Below are 15621 nucleotides of genomic sequence, written 5' to 3' on the forward strand. Positions count from 1 at the left end.
CAGTTTTGGTGGACAAAATCCCATGGGCAAAAAACGGTGGGTGGGTGTAAGGATGTCAATCGGTACAGTACACTGCACATATATCCCATATCGATGCAGGTATCTCAGAACTAATAATACCGAATATTTCAGTATTATTTGGTACGGTATCGGTATGTTTTCAATATTATGTTCATACTGATATTGTATCGAATACTGATTCGATACAGGTATCACATATTGATACAATATAGAATTTATTCGGTACAGTTCGATATAGATAATTCGGTATAGACTCAATATGGGTACTACACATTGACACATACCCTTATGTCGGTGGGTGGGTACCTTAATTGATCTGTCACGTGGGGCTAAACTTTCATGGATAGATAGACCTCAAGTACCCTGCATGCATGCTCGCATGTTGGGTTGCACCCTAATTTGAGTTGACCATATGACAAAAAAATACAAATGAAAAATCCAAGACTAACAAGAAGGTGCATAAAAACGGATGAAATAATTGGATTTGGAGCTGAAATTTGTCATTATATAGACCATTTCTTAGATATCTAACCCTGATAATTATCACCACATCATTTTTTCACGTGGCAGAAAAGCTGAAGCCACTGACCAATTTTATAGTTGCCGACCATAAAACTTTCTCCTAATTTTTATTTTCCTCTTCACTATTTTGGACTTCCTGATGCCCCAATACATGTTGTATTAGAGTTGTAAGGGTTTCAATGAAGTTTCTCGTGACCTTAATGTTTTTCCATGGCTGAAACACTACTTATGAATTATGATGAATGATGTAAATTAAGTCTGGTTGAGAACTACGTACTGGTTTGTACAATATTGTTGCTATTTGGGTTGTACAATGCAATTTTTAAGTTGTTTAGATCATGATATTGCCTACAGTGTCTGGGGTTTTTTGAGATCAAATAATTTGACATTTTTTTTCGGATTTTGTTGCCTGCCCGTCTCACCGGATAGGGTAGGGCGATAATTGCACCCTTGCCTGTGTGAGGAAGCACACAGGTAAGACGGGCAGGCGGCAGTAGAGGATCCAAATTGCATGTTTTCCATTTCAGTGCATTCCCGCCACTAATAAGATCAAAGAATGTATAGCCAGGAAACAAGGATCCTTCACAACATTCTTGTTATGACCGTCTTCACACCTCTCATCAATCCACAAACAAAAACCCCATTTTAGGTAACTGATTTGTATAAACTTGCTCACTTCCCCCTCCCCCCTATTACACACGTTTTTTTTCAAATGATGGTAAAATCATGTTATTTCATATTTGTACTAAAAATCTTATTAATAATTTTTGAAAATGACATAATTATAAGTTACTTTCAAATTATTTTAAACTCACTTTTAACACTGATTTAAAAAATTTTGAAAATAAGACAAAACGGGGAAATCAAAAGAAAGTTACAACTCCTCCCTTACTCTACTTTGATTACAACAAGTCCTCAAACATGTCAAATCCTCAATGAAATGAAGGAATTCTCACCTTTATATTTCCAAAACTTATCCCAAGATCCAGCCTTCCATTTTGAAGAATATTCACTTCCATTTTAGCAGATGTTCATCCTTGTTGAACCTTTAGATTCTATTTATGCCTTTCCAGATCATGTCCCATCCAAGAGGTTGCCGTCAATTTGATTTCTTTTCTTGGGAATAAAGTGGTGGACCCATCAACATGAGTGCTGAACATGAAGATGTTGGTGCAAATTTGATCATGTCTAGTTAATTTTTTTTTTTTTATCCCAAATATTCTCTGGGATCGGGATAGCCCCTACGATTTTATTTCATCAATAAAAAAGAATAGGTATACAAGAGGGGGGGACATACCCGCCTTACCCCAATCCCAAGTTGGCCTGAGGCTCAATCGCATACACTCAAACGCTCCTAATAGAGTACTAATCGCTTATTTAAAAATCCTAATATAGGAGTAGAAACTATATTTAATGGGATTTTCTTATTGACAGTCCACGAGGTGTTAAATATTTTGTAATTTTATTTTTGGGAGAATGTTCTTTGTGCCGTAGCGCAACCTGCGCCCAGACACATGGATAGCTTGTGCAGGGGGGCAAGGTGGTCATTGCACCCACCCCCATGTGCCTGGGCACTGTGCACCGCACAGAGAACAACGCCCTTTATTTTTTTACCCCTTTTGTATTATATACAAAATTTTCCAATTAGGATAAATATTGCCATTTTTTTTATAAGAGAATATTGTGATTTTACATATGTACTTGACATATGTGCACGACAATGACACCTTTTGATAATGACATAATGATATGTTATTTTCAAATTAATTTTGAAAACTCCTTTATAATATTAATTTAAAGAATTTTTTAGAATAAGACAAATGACAATTAAAAACATGTGCAAAGTCCTAAATACCCATATAGAGGTGTCATTCCGATGCTCCTATGCTCTCATACTTGACTGGATCATTATCACCTACAATTCTGACACCCTCCAATTCCCTACAATCCCTCACATGGGAGTGAAATGACCACTTAACTACTGCCTTGGGAAGTGTGTCCAGGCAGTGGGTAAGTGATCATTTCAACTCCCATGTGAGGGATTGTAGGGGAATTGGAGGGTGTCAGAATTGTAGGAGATAAAAATTCTACTTGACTGCACACTAACTTAATTTTCTGTAGCATACTTCTTTTGACCGAGGCCTATTAGACAAACTCTTCAATTAGGAGTGTCAAACAGTCGGTTTGGTGCAGTTTCGATCGGGTTGAATTGGTTTCGATCTCAGAATAAGTGAGACCAAAACCAAACCGTTAAGAAACTTCGATTTTTGGTCAGTTTCGATCCGATGTGTATTCGGTTTGATTGGATTAATATCGATTTAGATCAAATCTACAGAAGAAAAAACTAAAAACTTAACTTATCTTTAATACCTTTTTTTTTCTTTTCCATTTATTTTCAATACCTCAGGGATCTTATAAATACCTAGTGGGAGAGGGCTGGAAATGCCACCAATTTTCGATAAGTTAGCAACATACACTAATCACAGGACTGGACACAAAAAAACAAAGAGGTCTTTTCCAAAAAAGAATAAGAGAAGATGACACGTCAACATTTGGCCGAATTATCATTCGTACATGCAAAGATAGATTTGAATGACACCTCGACTAAATGTCGACAACTGGGGTGTGCGCCAGACATCGTCCAGCTTAAGGGTGCGCTGGAGAGGAGCCCGATCCTGGCGTTTCCTGCCTTTACCCATACTTATTGTAAAACATGTACAGCATCGAGGAAGGTAAAGATATACAAAGAAGGCCGATTGAGTTTGTGTATATCGTCTTTCAAAAAACTTAATTTTTTAGATCGGTTTGGTTATGAAAGGATATGTCTAGTAAGGAAGCAAAATCTTCCCTCCCCTCTCCCCTCTCCCCTCTCCTCCACACCCTAATGAAATTTTTTTTTTTTTTATTTTTTATTAAATTTCACTCTATTCCCCCTTTCCTTTATCTTTGAAGAAACAAAGGTATACACAGATTGTGGGCTGTTAGGCATGAGGAACAGTAGACAGAATAATGTGAAGGTGTGTGTTTGGTGAAAGATGACAGCAAGGGCAGCATGTGAGGTGGTGCATGGGTTATTAAGAGTTAGGAGAGAGAGAGAGATATGTAGAGACGTGGAGGTCCTCCATGGTGAGAATGATGTAGAGAATCTCCCTCTCTCTCTCTTTCATTCTCTCTTGTGTCCTACAACTGGTGAGTCCGTGACAAAGGGTTAATGTAGATATGATCTCCTTCGGCTGGAAGAGTTTGGAATTTTGTGGATCCGTGAATGTGCTTTTCCCTCAATTTGATGAATTGATGTTGATTGGTCATCGGGTCCTTCCAAGTTCCAACGCCTTATTTCTCCTTCCACCTTCCCCATGGCTCCACACACCAGTACTTGATGTTGATTAAGAATATTTTTTTTATCAAAAATTAATGTATGAAAGAAGGATGGATTTTTATTTTTATTTTTTTATGAGAAAAGGAAAATATATATTAAACCGAAGACAGATTTACACAGAGTTTATAGACAAAATGGTACTTTGAAACACAGGATTTATGAGCCCAGAAACAAAGGGTGGTTGACAAAAATTCATTTTGAATAAGGCTAAAACCACCTTCTTTAGATCGGTCCAAGATCTCCAAAAAATAATTTAAAACCGTTCATGATCAAGAGGATTGAGTTGGAGATGGAAGAAGATCGGACAACAACTTGTTGGAACACCAAATTTCTTTCACCTTTAGCTCCATCTTCTCAGCGTGAGCTAGTCATGTAATAATTCCAAAAAATTTGAGTTTCAGATCGTGATGAGTCATGATATAACTTGCAGCGATGAAAACGAAATTGCCATCTAACAGAATGCAAGAAACCCACCCAAAAGATCTTAGGTCTCTAGAGTTGGATCCTATACGCATAACAAAACAAGAAAGTCCAAAATAGATAAAACAGATAAATGAGTGATAGAGATAACCTCCTCATTATGATTAATTGCATCAAGGGATGAAATTGGGGGTGGGGAAATATGTTGATCCTTCATCCATCGTTCAATCCTTCTCAAAACTAAGAGAGGATTAGGCTTAACCGAATTAAAAGTAATACAGTTTCTGACATCCCAAATAAAATAACATGTTAAGATGAACACCGAAAAAAACTAGATCAAAGTAGACTTACCAAACTTGCGATTCAACAAGGTGGAAATGTAGAAATGTTTCAGAGAGGGGTGGGAAATAAACTCGGTTCTCAGATCCAAAGGATCAGCTTTCCAGATATGTTTAACCCAATCACAAGAGAGGAAAATATGTTAGTGGGTCTCAATACAAATGCCATAGAGAGCACAAGTGGGGTCGATTTGAGTCCATTTCGAAATAGTATCTTTAACTGGAAGCCCTACATGTAATACACGCCAGAAAATAAAATTTAAATTTAGGATGCAAATTAATCAAGCTTCTAAAACAAATTTCCACCAAGAAGTAAAGAGGAAATCACGAGGAGGGGGATAAGACTGTAGAAATTTAACTCCAAGTTTAGTACTAAATCAGCCATCTTTAGCCAAAGTACACCACCAACTATCATGAGAATCAGAAAGAACAAATATTATTAATGTTAGATAAAAAATTTGAGCCAGAGGCATTAATTAAAATAATATTCCGCTGAAGAGAATTAATAAGTAAACAAACCTCTTGGGAAAAAATAGTGGGGGGGGGGGGGGGAGAGGATTGGAGTGGATGGAGAATCCAGGGATTGAAGGAATCCAAGGATCAATCCAAAAGTGGGTATTCTGACCACTGCCAACTCTCTTCAGACTGAAAGATTTGAAGGAAGGGATAATGTGAGTGATGATGCTGTTCCAGAACAGAAAAAATGTTGAATGGAGAAGTTGGGATTGAGGCCTGACTACTAAACTTTCCATTTTGTTCTCAAAGCTTGCAGCAAGCTTCCCTCCTTCTGAAGAGGTGCTGATGTCCATGGTATTGTGTGCGCTCGTGGCTTCAAGTTGAATGCTTTTGTCTACAATGCTCCTGTGGCGATGAACAGTAGATGTGGTGCTCCTGAGAAACATGACAAGTGTTTGAAGAGGTGTTGCAGAGAGAGAGATGGAATCGTTTAAAAAATGACATAAATGCTAAATGAGAGAGAGGGAGAGAGATTTTTTTTTTCTCATACTTAATGGTTCATTAGACCTTGTTACTGTAATTTTTCCCTATTCCCTGTTTAGTGAAATTATTTAGTTGAGCTGTTTCCTTTGTTGGTCTTGGGAACTTTGGCTTTCTTCTATCTCGTCATCTTGCACCAAAACATGATCTTAGCTAAGCTAAAAAGGACTGCTTGTTCATGGTTGTGCAAGAAAGGGATTGACTACCCAGATTTTCCATCCACCGAATCTTGCGTTTTGATACTGTTTCTTTACAAAATGATATTTATGTTCTTAATTTAGGTGACATTGAAGCTATATTTTACTATTAGTTTTCAATATTTGATAGTAGTCCATGTCTCCATGAGGTGTTCGATGAAATGCTTAATCATTCTAACCAAACATGTATCCAAACAGTGTTCGCATTCTCAGTTAAGAATGCATACCAAACATAGCCTAATTTACTACTTGAAAGTTACTACGTGAGATCTTGAAACTATGGATGCATGGTCATGATATCTGTTTGGTAAACAACCAAACGGATCATCGAGGATCATAGACAGATAGGAGGATAGTGATGGGTGTTTGGTTGCCGGAGATCAATCAAATATATACAATACTGTCGAAGCTAGCTAGCCTGAGCAAAAGGGGATATATATCATGGAAAGATAGATATATACACACGCTTGCTTTGTGTTAAACTGTATAGGGCATAGACAAAGAAGACGAAGACCTAGACAATGAGGTGCAGGGTTCTGATGTGGAACTAATGGCTGAGATTAAACTCTCTGAAACGAGTAAACGAATGGTTCTTCTGCATGCCTGTCTTGAGTTGGGTGGCACTGTGGGTAGAGATAGATTAAACTACAGCCACATGATTTTGAGGTCTACCTTCTGGCTTCTTCACTTTTCAAACATCAATTAAATTTAGGGAAATTTACATTTACCACCCCTGTAGTTTGAACCTATTATGTCTATCACCCCCCGAAAATTCATCTATTTCAAAAACCTCTCCTCCATGGTAAAAAAACCTTACAACCATATCCCCAACAGTTAAGTGATGATGTCATCTCCCAATTTTAATCTAAATACTTTGAGATTCAAGCCTATTTCTGTTCTAACATTGCATTCCCTTATGTCTAAGTTTATTAATATCTGATCTAATTGTTGGAGGTTTGAAATGCCCTAGCTTTGCTCATTGGCTCCAACAATGAATTTGAAAAGTTACGCCAATCTTTATTCTTTTCTTTGTTTTTGGTAGAAGCCAATCTTTATTCTTTATGGATAGACGATAATGCCATTCGTTCTTCTTCTTCTTATTATTATGTTTAAACTAAGTTAATCATGATTAAGGTAATGTATAAGAATCAAAACCGACCAGCCCGATAGTTATTGGTTTTCGATTTGGTTTTATAAATCAAACATCTTATCGCTCTGATTTTGATTTGACCTGGTATATACTAAAGGGAGTGGATTCTCTAAGCAAGCGAGGTTCCTATGCCCCCTTACCAAAGAAAAAAATTCTATTCAGGTACATGCTACAATTTGATCAGACGATTACCCAGCCATATTCGGGCTAAACAGGTTCTCACACCATATGCCTATAAACGGGCTTTAAATAGGCTCATACGTTATGCCTATATTTTAAAAATCAGTTAAATACATTTCTTATATATATATATATGTATGTATGTGTGTGTGTATGTGTGTTTTATTGGATTCAAATCAGATTTCGTTTCAACGTATATTGATTGATTAGTTTCATTTGGTTGTTACTAGCAAATATTGCTCTTTTTTTTATTTTATTTTTTTTCTTTGGACTTTTCAAATAATTCCTACAAGAGATCCGTTTCGATTTTTTTTTCTGATTCTTCAATAAAAAGATTCATTCTCTTCATAAAAAAATAGAAAGTATAACCAATAAATCTTTCTTCATCTTTAGGTCTAACCGGACCAATGCGCTATGCCTATAATAGGCTCCAAACGGGCTCATAAGCCATATGCCTATAAATGGGCTTCTTTTTTTTTGGTAGAATATAAATGGGCTTCAAATGGACTTATAATTATTTGTTAATTCTTTATTGGGGAAAGTTTTCATACACAGACCCGCGTATGCATGCACGATCATATCCCCTCTCACAAAGAATTGAAAAAGTCATAAACCCCACCGAGTAATTAATGCCTTGAAACTTTTTCCTTATTTATTCTAATACATTGAACAACCCAATCAATTACCAAAAAATAAAAAACAACACAATAAATTACCCAAAAATACAACAACAACAATACAATCAATTTGCACGTGCCACACATATACATACAAAGGCCCAAATAGACTCATAATTTGTATATATTTAAAGGAAGAGTGTTCTATGTAGAGGAATGTGGCCCCTGCGTGCATGTGGGAGCCAATGAGAACGCACGAAAGCATCTTGGGGAGTGGGATTTCCTGGGCAGTTATTTTGTGCCCCTCCCCCCAAAAGTGTGTAGGCATGGGCAGTATGCTCCCCCAAGAGACCTTTTCTCCATATTTGAAGAACAGTCATAATACGTCCCAGGCCAAGTGGATTGGTACAGATTGGTTATGTAGACTGTTGGTACTCGATACTAAGTCCGGCTCAGGTCCTCGGTACTGGTCAGGTACACATCGATCTCCAGCCTTGGACTGGACCGACCGAACATTAATTGATAAGTCCTCCAGCCCGGCATGTTTTCTTCGAACAGTCCGGTCCAAACAGTCTCAATTTTCTTCAATTAGACCGGTCGGTGGATCCGGATCCTCTACTTCCGAACTGCCCCTAAAGCGAGTGAGACCGGTTACATATGAAATTCAAATCACTCTGCGAGCCTCTTCAATAAGATATACCTAAAATCATTCGTCAACCTCTATTCTAATTTCTAAAGTCTCTAACGGCTACTTGTCTCTCTCTCTCCGCTTCCCAAGGCTCTTTCCGTTCTCCGTCCCTCCCTCTCCCTCTCTATCTTTGGTACACTTGATCAACCGCTGGTTTTTGCAAAGTTTCCAGAAAAAACCTGCAATTTGCCAGCATTTTCTCAATAAACCTCGATCGCTCCGTCGGGCAACTCATTCTCTGGTCGTAAGTATAACAATTCCCAACGATATATCTTCCTTCACCGAACAAATCGGAGCCTTCGGATCAGTAAACAATAGAAACATCATTAATTTGTTGTTTGATCAGGTGTGTTTTCCGGTTACTTTTTTGAATTGTTCTTCTATGTCTTTCTGTTTCTCGTTTTCTGAAATGTTTGTGTTTTATATTAGGTTTCCTTGCTCTGTGAAATTCTGTTTGCTGTTCAAGTTGTCTTTTATTTTTAATTTGTTTCAATTTGATGACACAACAATCGACTAAGGGACTTAGGTTTTATGTTTGAGATTCCAGCTTAAGAACCTAAATTTTGTACGCTTAGCAAGGAGGTAATTATAGAAACGAGGAAGGTCGGATCTTCCTTCTTGGTTATGTGTTTCGTAATGTTAGAAAAGAAGGAATGTGGGAACTTGCTTTACTAGAGGTGATAGAGTAACAAGATGTACTTGCTATTTCATTCTGATATCCAAGAAAGGGGAGATCAGTAGCAAGAGTTGAACAGTGAAATCAAGGAAAGGAAACACAATTTGTTGTAAGCCAAAAACCCCCCAAGAAGTCATTAACTTGCATTTGATGGTGAGGTTAATAAAAATGCTTCTGCCTGTGTTAGCCAAAGTATCTCATTAAAAGAGGAGTAAGAAGCAACAGAAAGGGGTGAGAAAGAAACAATAGAAGGAAGTAGGAACCTACTTTGAATTATCTAGATAGCCTTCTGTTTCACAGGACAAGTAATTCAACATCTTTCTCAAAGAAAAAGGACTTGTGAAATATATATTAGAATGGAAGAGACAACAAAGTGCAGAATCCCATAGTGGATGCTTTTAGCTTATTGAATCAAGAGAGAGATGCCTTCTGCAATCATGTTTCAAGTTAGATCACTAGATGTACATATATTTGGAAAAGCCTTACAGATCACTTAAGTTCTACATGAATGGGCATGCTAGTAAAAAGGCCAGGGAAGGGGTTTTCTCATTATTGCTATCCCTGTGGTTTTAAAACTTAATGATAATATTTCAAGCAACTAAGATAGAAAGTGGCCAGCAATCATTATATGTAATGAATTATTGCTTAAATTCATTAATGTTGACAAAAAAAAAAACCTTATGTATTAAATTCATTAGTACACAATAGAGTTTGTATGGGACAACTACACAAAAAATATTAGGAAAAGATCAACAAGTACAATTCCTTATGCAAAGTAAAATAAAATAAATATGTCAGTGACTAAATCCATATATTAGTGGATAAGGTGATAACTGTGATATTTAGAGGCCATGAATTGATTCCTCTCTCCATTCTTAAACATCCTATGGTCAACATGCTAGGATTATCACTCTTGTTTTATTTTTGGCATATGACCAAGTAGGCAATTGCAAAGTACGAAGAGTTTGAATTATGTTTCTGGATGAATCTTTGCCATTATACCTTGAATGGACTTGAGTACGTAAAAAAAAAAAAATTGAATGGATTTCATAGTGATTAAGTTTATTTTCCCATTTATCAAACATTGCTTAAAAAATAATACCCAATGTCCTACTGAAATACAACCCTGTTTCATATCCTCACCTGGATCCAACTGTTACCCCCATAACTACCTTTGTCTTCAATGGTATTGTTTTAAATAGAATTTTTATTTTTGCTGTTTACTTGCATAGGCTTGTTAACTTCTGATCTGATTATCTGGTTGTAATCTTTGAAGATCATAAGCCAAATGGTCGAAATATTTTTTTTTTTTCCAAAGGTTTTTATTGTGAATAACTTTGACTTTTGGGGCAGTTGATTGTTCAATCTCTGTCTCTGATTGTCTTACTAAAATGATTTTCTGCAGAGAGAAATATTTGCTTCAACATGTCTGGTCTCCAAGATGATAAGTTTTCGCATATGGAAACAACTTGTGGATCTCTTCTCTATGAACTTAAGGTTTTCCTTGAAGCTTCTGTACAAAAGAACAATTATGCATCTTACAATATTTTCCATTTGTTCTTAGATCTCTTCTCTTCTCATTCGAAACAGCTGTTTCAAGATAAACCAGTTATGTTTCAATTTTATGCAAACCAGCTATATTGGTCAGACTTTCTGATTTTGTGCTGAATTCAGATTATATGGGATGAAGTTGGCGAGTCTGATGGTGAAAGGGATAAAATGCTATTAGAATTAGAAGAAGAGTGTCTAGAGGTATACAGAAGGAAGGTGGATCAGGCAAATCGCTGTAGGGCTCAGCTACGGCAAACAATTGCAGATTCTGAGGCAGAGCTCGCAAGCATCTGCTCGGCAATGGGTGACCGTCCAGTGCATATCCGGCAGGTGAGTCTCTGGGCCAAATTTTCAAATAGTTTGTCAGGTTGAAAGAGATTATCAATTCAATTTGCTATTAACTTCATGTTCTAACTAATGCCCTCCCCCCCCCCCCCCCCTTCTTTCTGATCATTCATCGGCTAGTTAAAAGATCTTCTAACCAACTACTTTGTTTACTTGGTTTGTGTCTTCAGTCTGATCAGAATGCTGGAAGTTTAAAAGAAGAGCTTATGGCCATTCTTCGAGAACTGGAGGAGATGCGAAAGAGGAAATGTGAGAGAAGGAACCAATTCATTGACATCCTTCAGCAAATACAAAAGATCTCAAATGAGATCTGTGGATCCACAAAATATAATCCATCCAATATTATGGTGGATGAAACTGATTTGTCCTTACGAAAGCTTGAAGAGTTGAACAGGCAGCTGCAGGCACTTCAAAAGGACAAGGTTTGACTTTTCGACCCCTATGTCTTCAAGCCTTTTTATGTGTCACAAACTGATCTGATTTTGTTTAAATTCATGTGCAGGGAGAACGTCTGAAACAGGTTCAAGACCACCTTTACACTCTGAACACACTATGTTTAGTGCTTGGAATGGATTTCGAGCGCACAGTTAATGAGGTCCACCCCAGTTTGGATGATTCTGAGGGAACAAAGAACATTAGTGACAATACAATTGAGAGGTTGGCTACTGCAATTCAGACGCTGCGAAAGGTCAAGATAGAGAGGATGCAGAAAGTAAGTAATTGGAGTTGAATGTACGTATTGTATTCATGTTCTTTGTCATTAAAACTTTTCTGTTAGTAGTACTAAGCTTTCAAGCTGTGGCAGCTTCAAGATCTGGCAACAACAATGTTGGAGCTGTGGAATTTAATGGATACACCAATTGAGGAGCAGCTGATGTTTCAGAATGTCACCCGTAACATAGCTGCTTCCGAACATGAAGTAACAGAACCCAACATACTCTCTGAGGACTTCATTAATTATGTAAGTGGATAATCATATTAACCCAAATTGCCTTATTTAGGTTTGGTACTTGTTTTTTTGTAAGACTTCTTTCCATGAAGTAAGCTCAAATGAATTCATTATGCAGGTTGGGGCAGAAGTATCAAGACTTGAAGAACTGAAAGCAGGCAAGATGAAAGAGCTTGTTCTGAGGAAGAGATCAGAGTTGGAGGAGATTTGGCGGCGGACACGCATGGTAGCAGAGGCAGATAGTGCAATGGAATACGCAATTGAAGCTATTGAATCAGGTCAGAAAGATTGATAGTATATATCATTTTTTAAGAGTTCTGTATTCACACACAATAATAGAAATACTAGCCTCTTTACTGTGCATTAATAAACCTGTTTCTTTTCTTGCAGGTGCTGTAGATCCTGCTACTGTCTTGGAACAACTTGAGCTTCAAATTGCAAAAGCGAAAGAGGAAGCATTTAGCAGGAAAGAAATACTTGAAAAGGTTGAAAAATGGTTAGGTGCATGTGAGGAGGAGTGCTGGCTTGAGGAGTACAACATGGTAGGAAATTGTGGTCTTCTGGAGGAATTTTTATTTCATTATGTCCTTGTTTTCATGGCTTCATTTTTCCATACAATGATGTTACAGGATGAAAATCGCTATAATGCTGGTAGAGGTGCCCATCTCATGCTGAAGCGTGCTGAAAAAGCTCGTTCCACAGTGAACAAACTTCCAGGTGCATATGTTGCATCATGCATTGTTATACCGGATGGAGAGGTCTTGGTTTATTGATGTCTTTGTGACTCCACCAATTGAGCTTAAGCTTCTTAATATAGTTTCTAATGTCCTGGTCCAATATTGAAAAGTCTGAAATGATTACTGAGGACATCATTTAAGGGCAGTTTTGACCTTTCGTATTACTTGTCGTTGTGGATTATTTGGGTATATATTCAATTTCCTAAATTTCTTGATTTGCTTGGTGTTGGACCAGCAATGGTGGACGCGTTGGCATCAAAAACCATGGCATGGGAGAAAGACAGAGGCGTGGAATTCACATACGATGGTGTAAGCACACTTCCCTTTTAATCTGTCAAAACTTTTGAACATCTCATTTAAAGTCTGCCAAGTCAAAACATTGAATTTATATTAGCTGTGTTGGACTAAATACTGTCTAGTTTATAATGATTTTATGGTTTTTCCAACTTGGCATCTGTCCTAGAATCATCCTAGTGCTTTATTTCCATTTTATTTATGCACATGTTGGTGAACTCTTGTTATTATCTGCTATATAGATTCGGCTTCTTGCTATGCTGGAAGAGTACAGTGTATTAAGGCAAGAAAAAGAACAAGAACGCCAAAGGCAGCGGGTATGCACTCCGATCTAGAACCAATCTTTATTAAATCATGCATGATTTATGACATTTGTAACCAAATCAACCATTGCAGGATCAAAAGAAACTTCAAGAACAGTTAATAGCAGAACAGGAAGTGCTTTTTGGATCAAAACCAAGCCCTTCAAAGCCCCCCCTGAGTGGAAAAAAGGTGCCGAGAACTTCAACCGGTGGTCCAGGTAGCAAAAGACTTTCCCTCGGTGGAGTGATGCTGCAAACTCCTAAACCTGATCCACTTAACTCCACAAAAGCTACTCCTCAATCACGCACAGTCAAGAAGGGTCTATTGCAAAATGACTCACATAACCACTATCAGGATGAAGGTTTTGCAGCTTTATCTACATGTTATTCTTTTCCATGTTCTATTTCCTTCGTAAACTTTTACAGACTAGGTGGTCGGAGAGGCTTGGATTGTCCTTGATATTTATGTTCTGTGTAATTTAAAATTTATTTAGGTCGGAGAGGCTTGGATAGTGCTGGTCTCTCAGTGACACAGCACTCTGTCAACGCTGCAAATGCTGGTGATGTTGAATCCATGTTGCGGAAGCCATTCTCTCCTGTCTCTGAGGTCAACACAACAAACTTGATGGAAGACATGAACAAAGCACAGAAAATATTTCCAAGTAACAACACAGCAATGACCACACCATCCAAATTGGCTTCTCTTCCTGATGAAGAGGAGAACATGACCCCCAAGGCAAGACCAGTTCCAGTCCCTGCTACCCCTTCAACTGTGTCTGTACCCATGCAGACTGCCATAACTCCGGTTCCATCTTCTGTCCTTTTTGGAGCTAACACCATGGGCGAGAAGCCTGAAGAGATTGAATACTCATTCGAGGAGAGAAGAGCTGGTTTCATCCTTCCCCAGACACATCTGAAGTCTACTATACAAGTTTGACACGCTGGATGAACTTGATCAAGTTGGTCTGTCTTGCTTTTCTTACTTCTTGTGGTATATAAAGCCAATTGTTATTGGCTTTTCATATTCATGTACATACTACATACTCAATTGTTATTGCCTTCTATCGATGTGGGTGTTCCTACTTCTCTAATGGTTTTTTTTTTTTTTGGTGGTACAATTTGGATTTCTCAACAACAAGATGATATTTTTTTTCTTCTGGTTAGATGCTAAGCTATGGACCTGCTTGGTAACAGTCTTTTCAGTGGATTGATTTTGTTAGTTTTTCATTTGATTAGGGGAAGATGGAAGATGAACCTGGATTGAAGTGGTGAAAAAAGGACATGAGTGCTTGTACTTTTATAGTAACTATGACTTTAAGGGTGGAACTGGTTTCGTGTAGCTGATCCAAAAATTATTGGGGAGGGGGAGTCTTAGTTTGAGTATATTTGAAGTGCTTGACCTAATTTTGCTTATTGATCAGAATAGCTGATCAATTCTCAGCAGTCTTCTTCCTTGCAGTTACAGGCCATGAAAAATAAATTCTCAAACCCCCAGTGGTTTTTGGTTGGAAGGCTTATACCACAAAATACACGAGGAACATGGGAAATGCTTTCAAATGCCTGAGCAATTAAGTTGAAAAATAGGTATTAGTCCTTTATTAGTTAGATTATCATCCGTTTTCTTTTGACTAACAGCGTCAAGAACCCTGATGCGCCCCTAAAAGAGTCAAGGCAATGGTGCTTTACGATCAGTTTGACCACAGGGAGAGACTGCCCTACGATCAACCCAACAGTTTCCGTAGGATATATTTTGATCTCTAGAATTTAACATAGATGCATCCTTGTTCCTTCTGCTACCCAACAATTAACTTCGTACCGGCTCAACTCAACTCATCCATATCCCAACTAAATGGGGTCAGCTAGAGGGATCCTATTTCGCCAATCAATTCTATTTAAAGCCGTAATAGTTATCAATTCTAAGCTATGCTCCTCACCACTTATCTTAAAAGTCATTTTAGGCTTCCCTAGCTCTTTTAGCTCCTCTAATTTGAATCATAGCACTCCTTACCGATGTCCATGCCGTTTCAAATGACTTTCTCTTAGTTTATCATGTATTGGAGCTACTCCTAAGTTAGCTCTATTTTTTTCCATTCCTTATTTTATCTTTCCTAGTTTTAGCACTCATCCATTTCAACGTACTCAATTTTTCACACTAAGTTTTTATTTATGTAATGTGTATACACCACCAAACATTCACCTACTTACATCATTGTTGGTATCATAAATGTCCTATAAAAATTTCCAATCAACCCAACACTA

The 15621-nt window shown here is 37.6% G+C and overlaps 1 protein-coding gene across 1 annotated transcript; it reads left to right on the top strand.

Moving 5' to 3' along the window:
- Window positions 1–8549: 8549 nt before the first annotated feature.
- On the top strand, window positions 8550–14428 carry LOC122652525 (65-kDa microtubule-associated protein 3-like). The gene is made up of 14 exons (XM_043846291.1): window positions 8550–8749; window positions 8799–8854; window positions 10590–10681; window positions 10859–11065; window positions 11251–11502; window positions 11583–11792; window positions 11886–12041; window positions 12148–12307; window positions 12420–12571; window positions 12659–12746; window positions 13002–13075; window positions 13303–13377; window positions 13457–13724; window positions 13857–14428. The coding sequence occupies exons 3-14, from the start codon at window positions 10610–10612 to the stop codon at window positions 14297–14299; spliced, it is 2157 nt and encodes a 718-aa protein (XP_043702226.1). The 5' UTR covers window positions 8550–8749; window positions 8799–8854; window positions 10590–10609; the 3' UTR covers window positions 14300–14428.
- The last annotated feature ends 1193 nt before the right edge of the window (window positions 14429–15621 follow it).

This window comes from Telopea speciosissima, chromosome 2 (assembly GCF_018873765.1).
Source record: "Telopea speciosissima isolate NSW1024214 ecotype Mountain lineage chromosome 2, Tspe_v1, whole genome shotgun sequence".
Taxonomy (NCBI): Eukaryota; Viridiplantae; Streptophyta; class Magnoliopsida; order Proteales; family Proteaceae; genus Telopea; species Telopea speciosissima.

Bases quoted from the DNA above. Each gene is read 5' to 3' on its own strand.
- LOC122652525 (XM_043846291.1), top strand. From the start codon at position 10,610: ATGTCTGGTCTCCAAGATGATAAGTTTTCGCATATGGAAACAACTTGT. The intron at 10,682-10,858 runs GTTTTCCTTGAA...TGCTGAATTCAG, and splicing joins CTCTTCTCTATGAACTTAAG to ATTATATGGGATGAAGTTGG. The intron at 13,378-13,456 runs GTATGCACTCCG...CAACCATTGCAG, and splicing joins AAGAACGCCAAAGGCAGCGG to GATCAAAAGAAACTTCAAGA.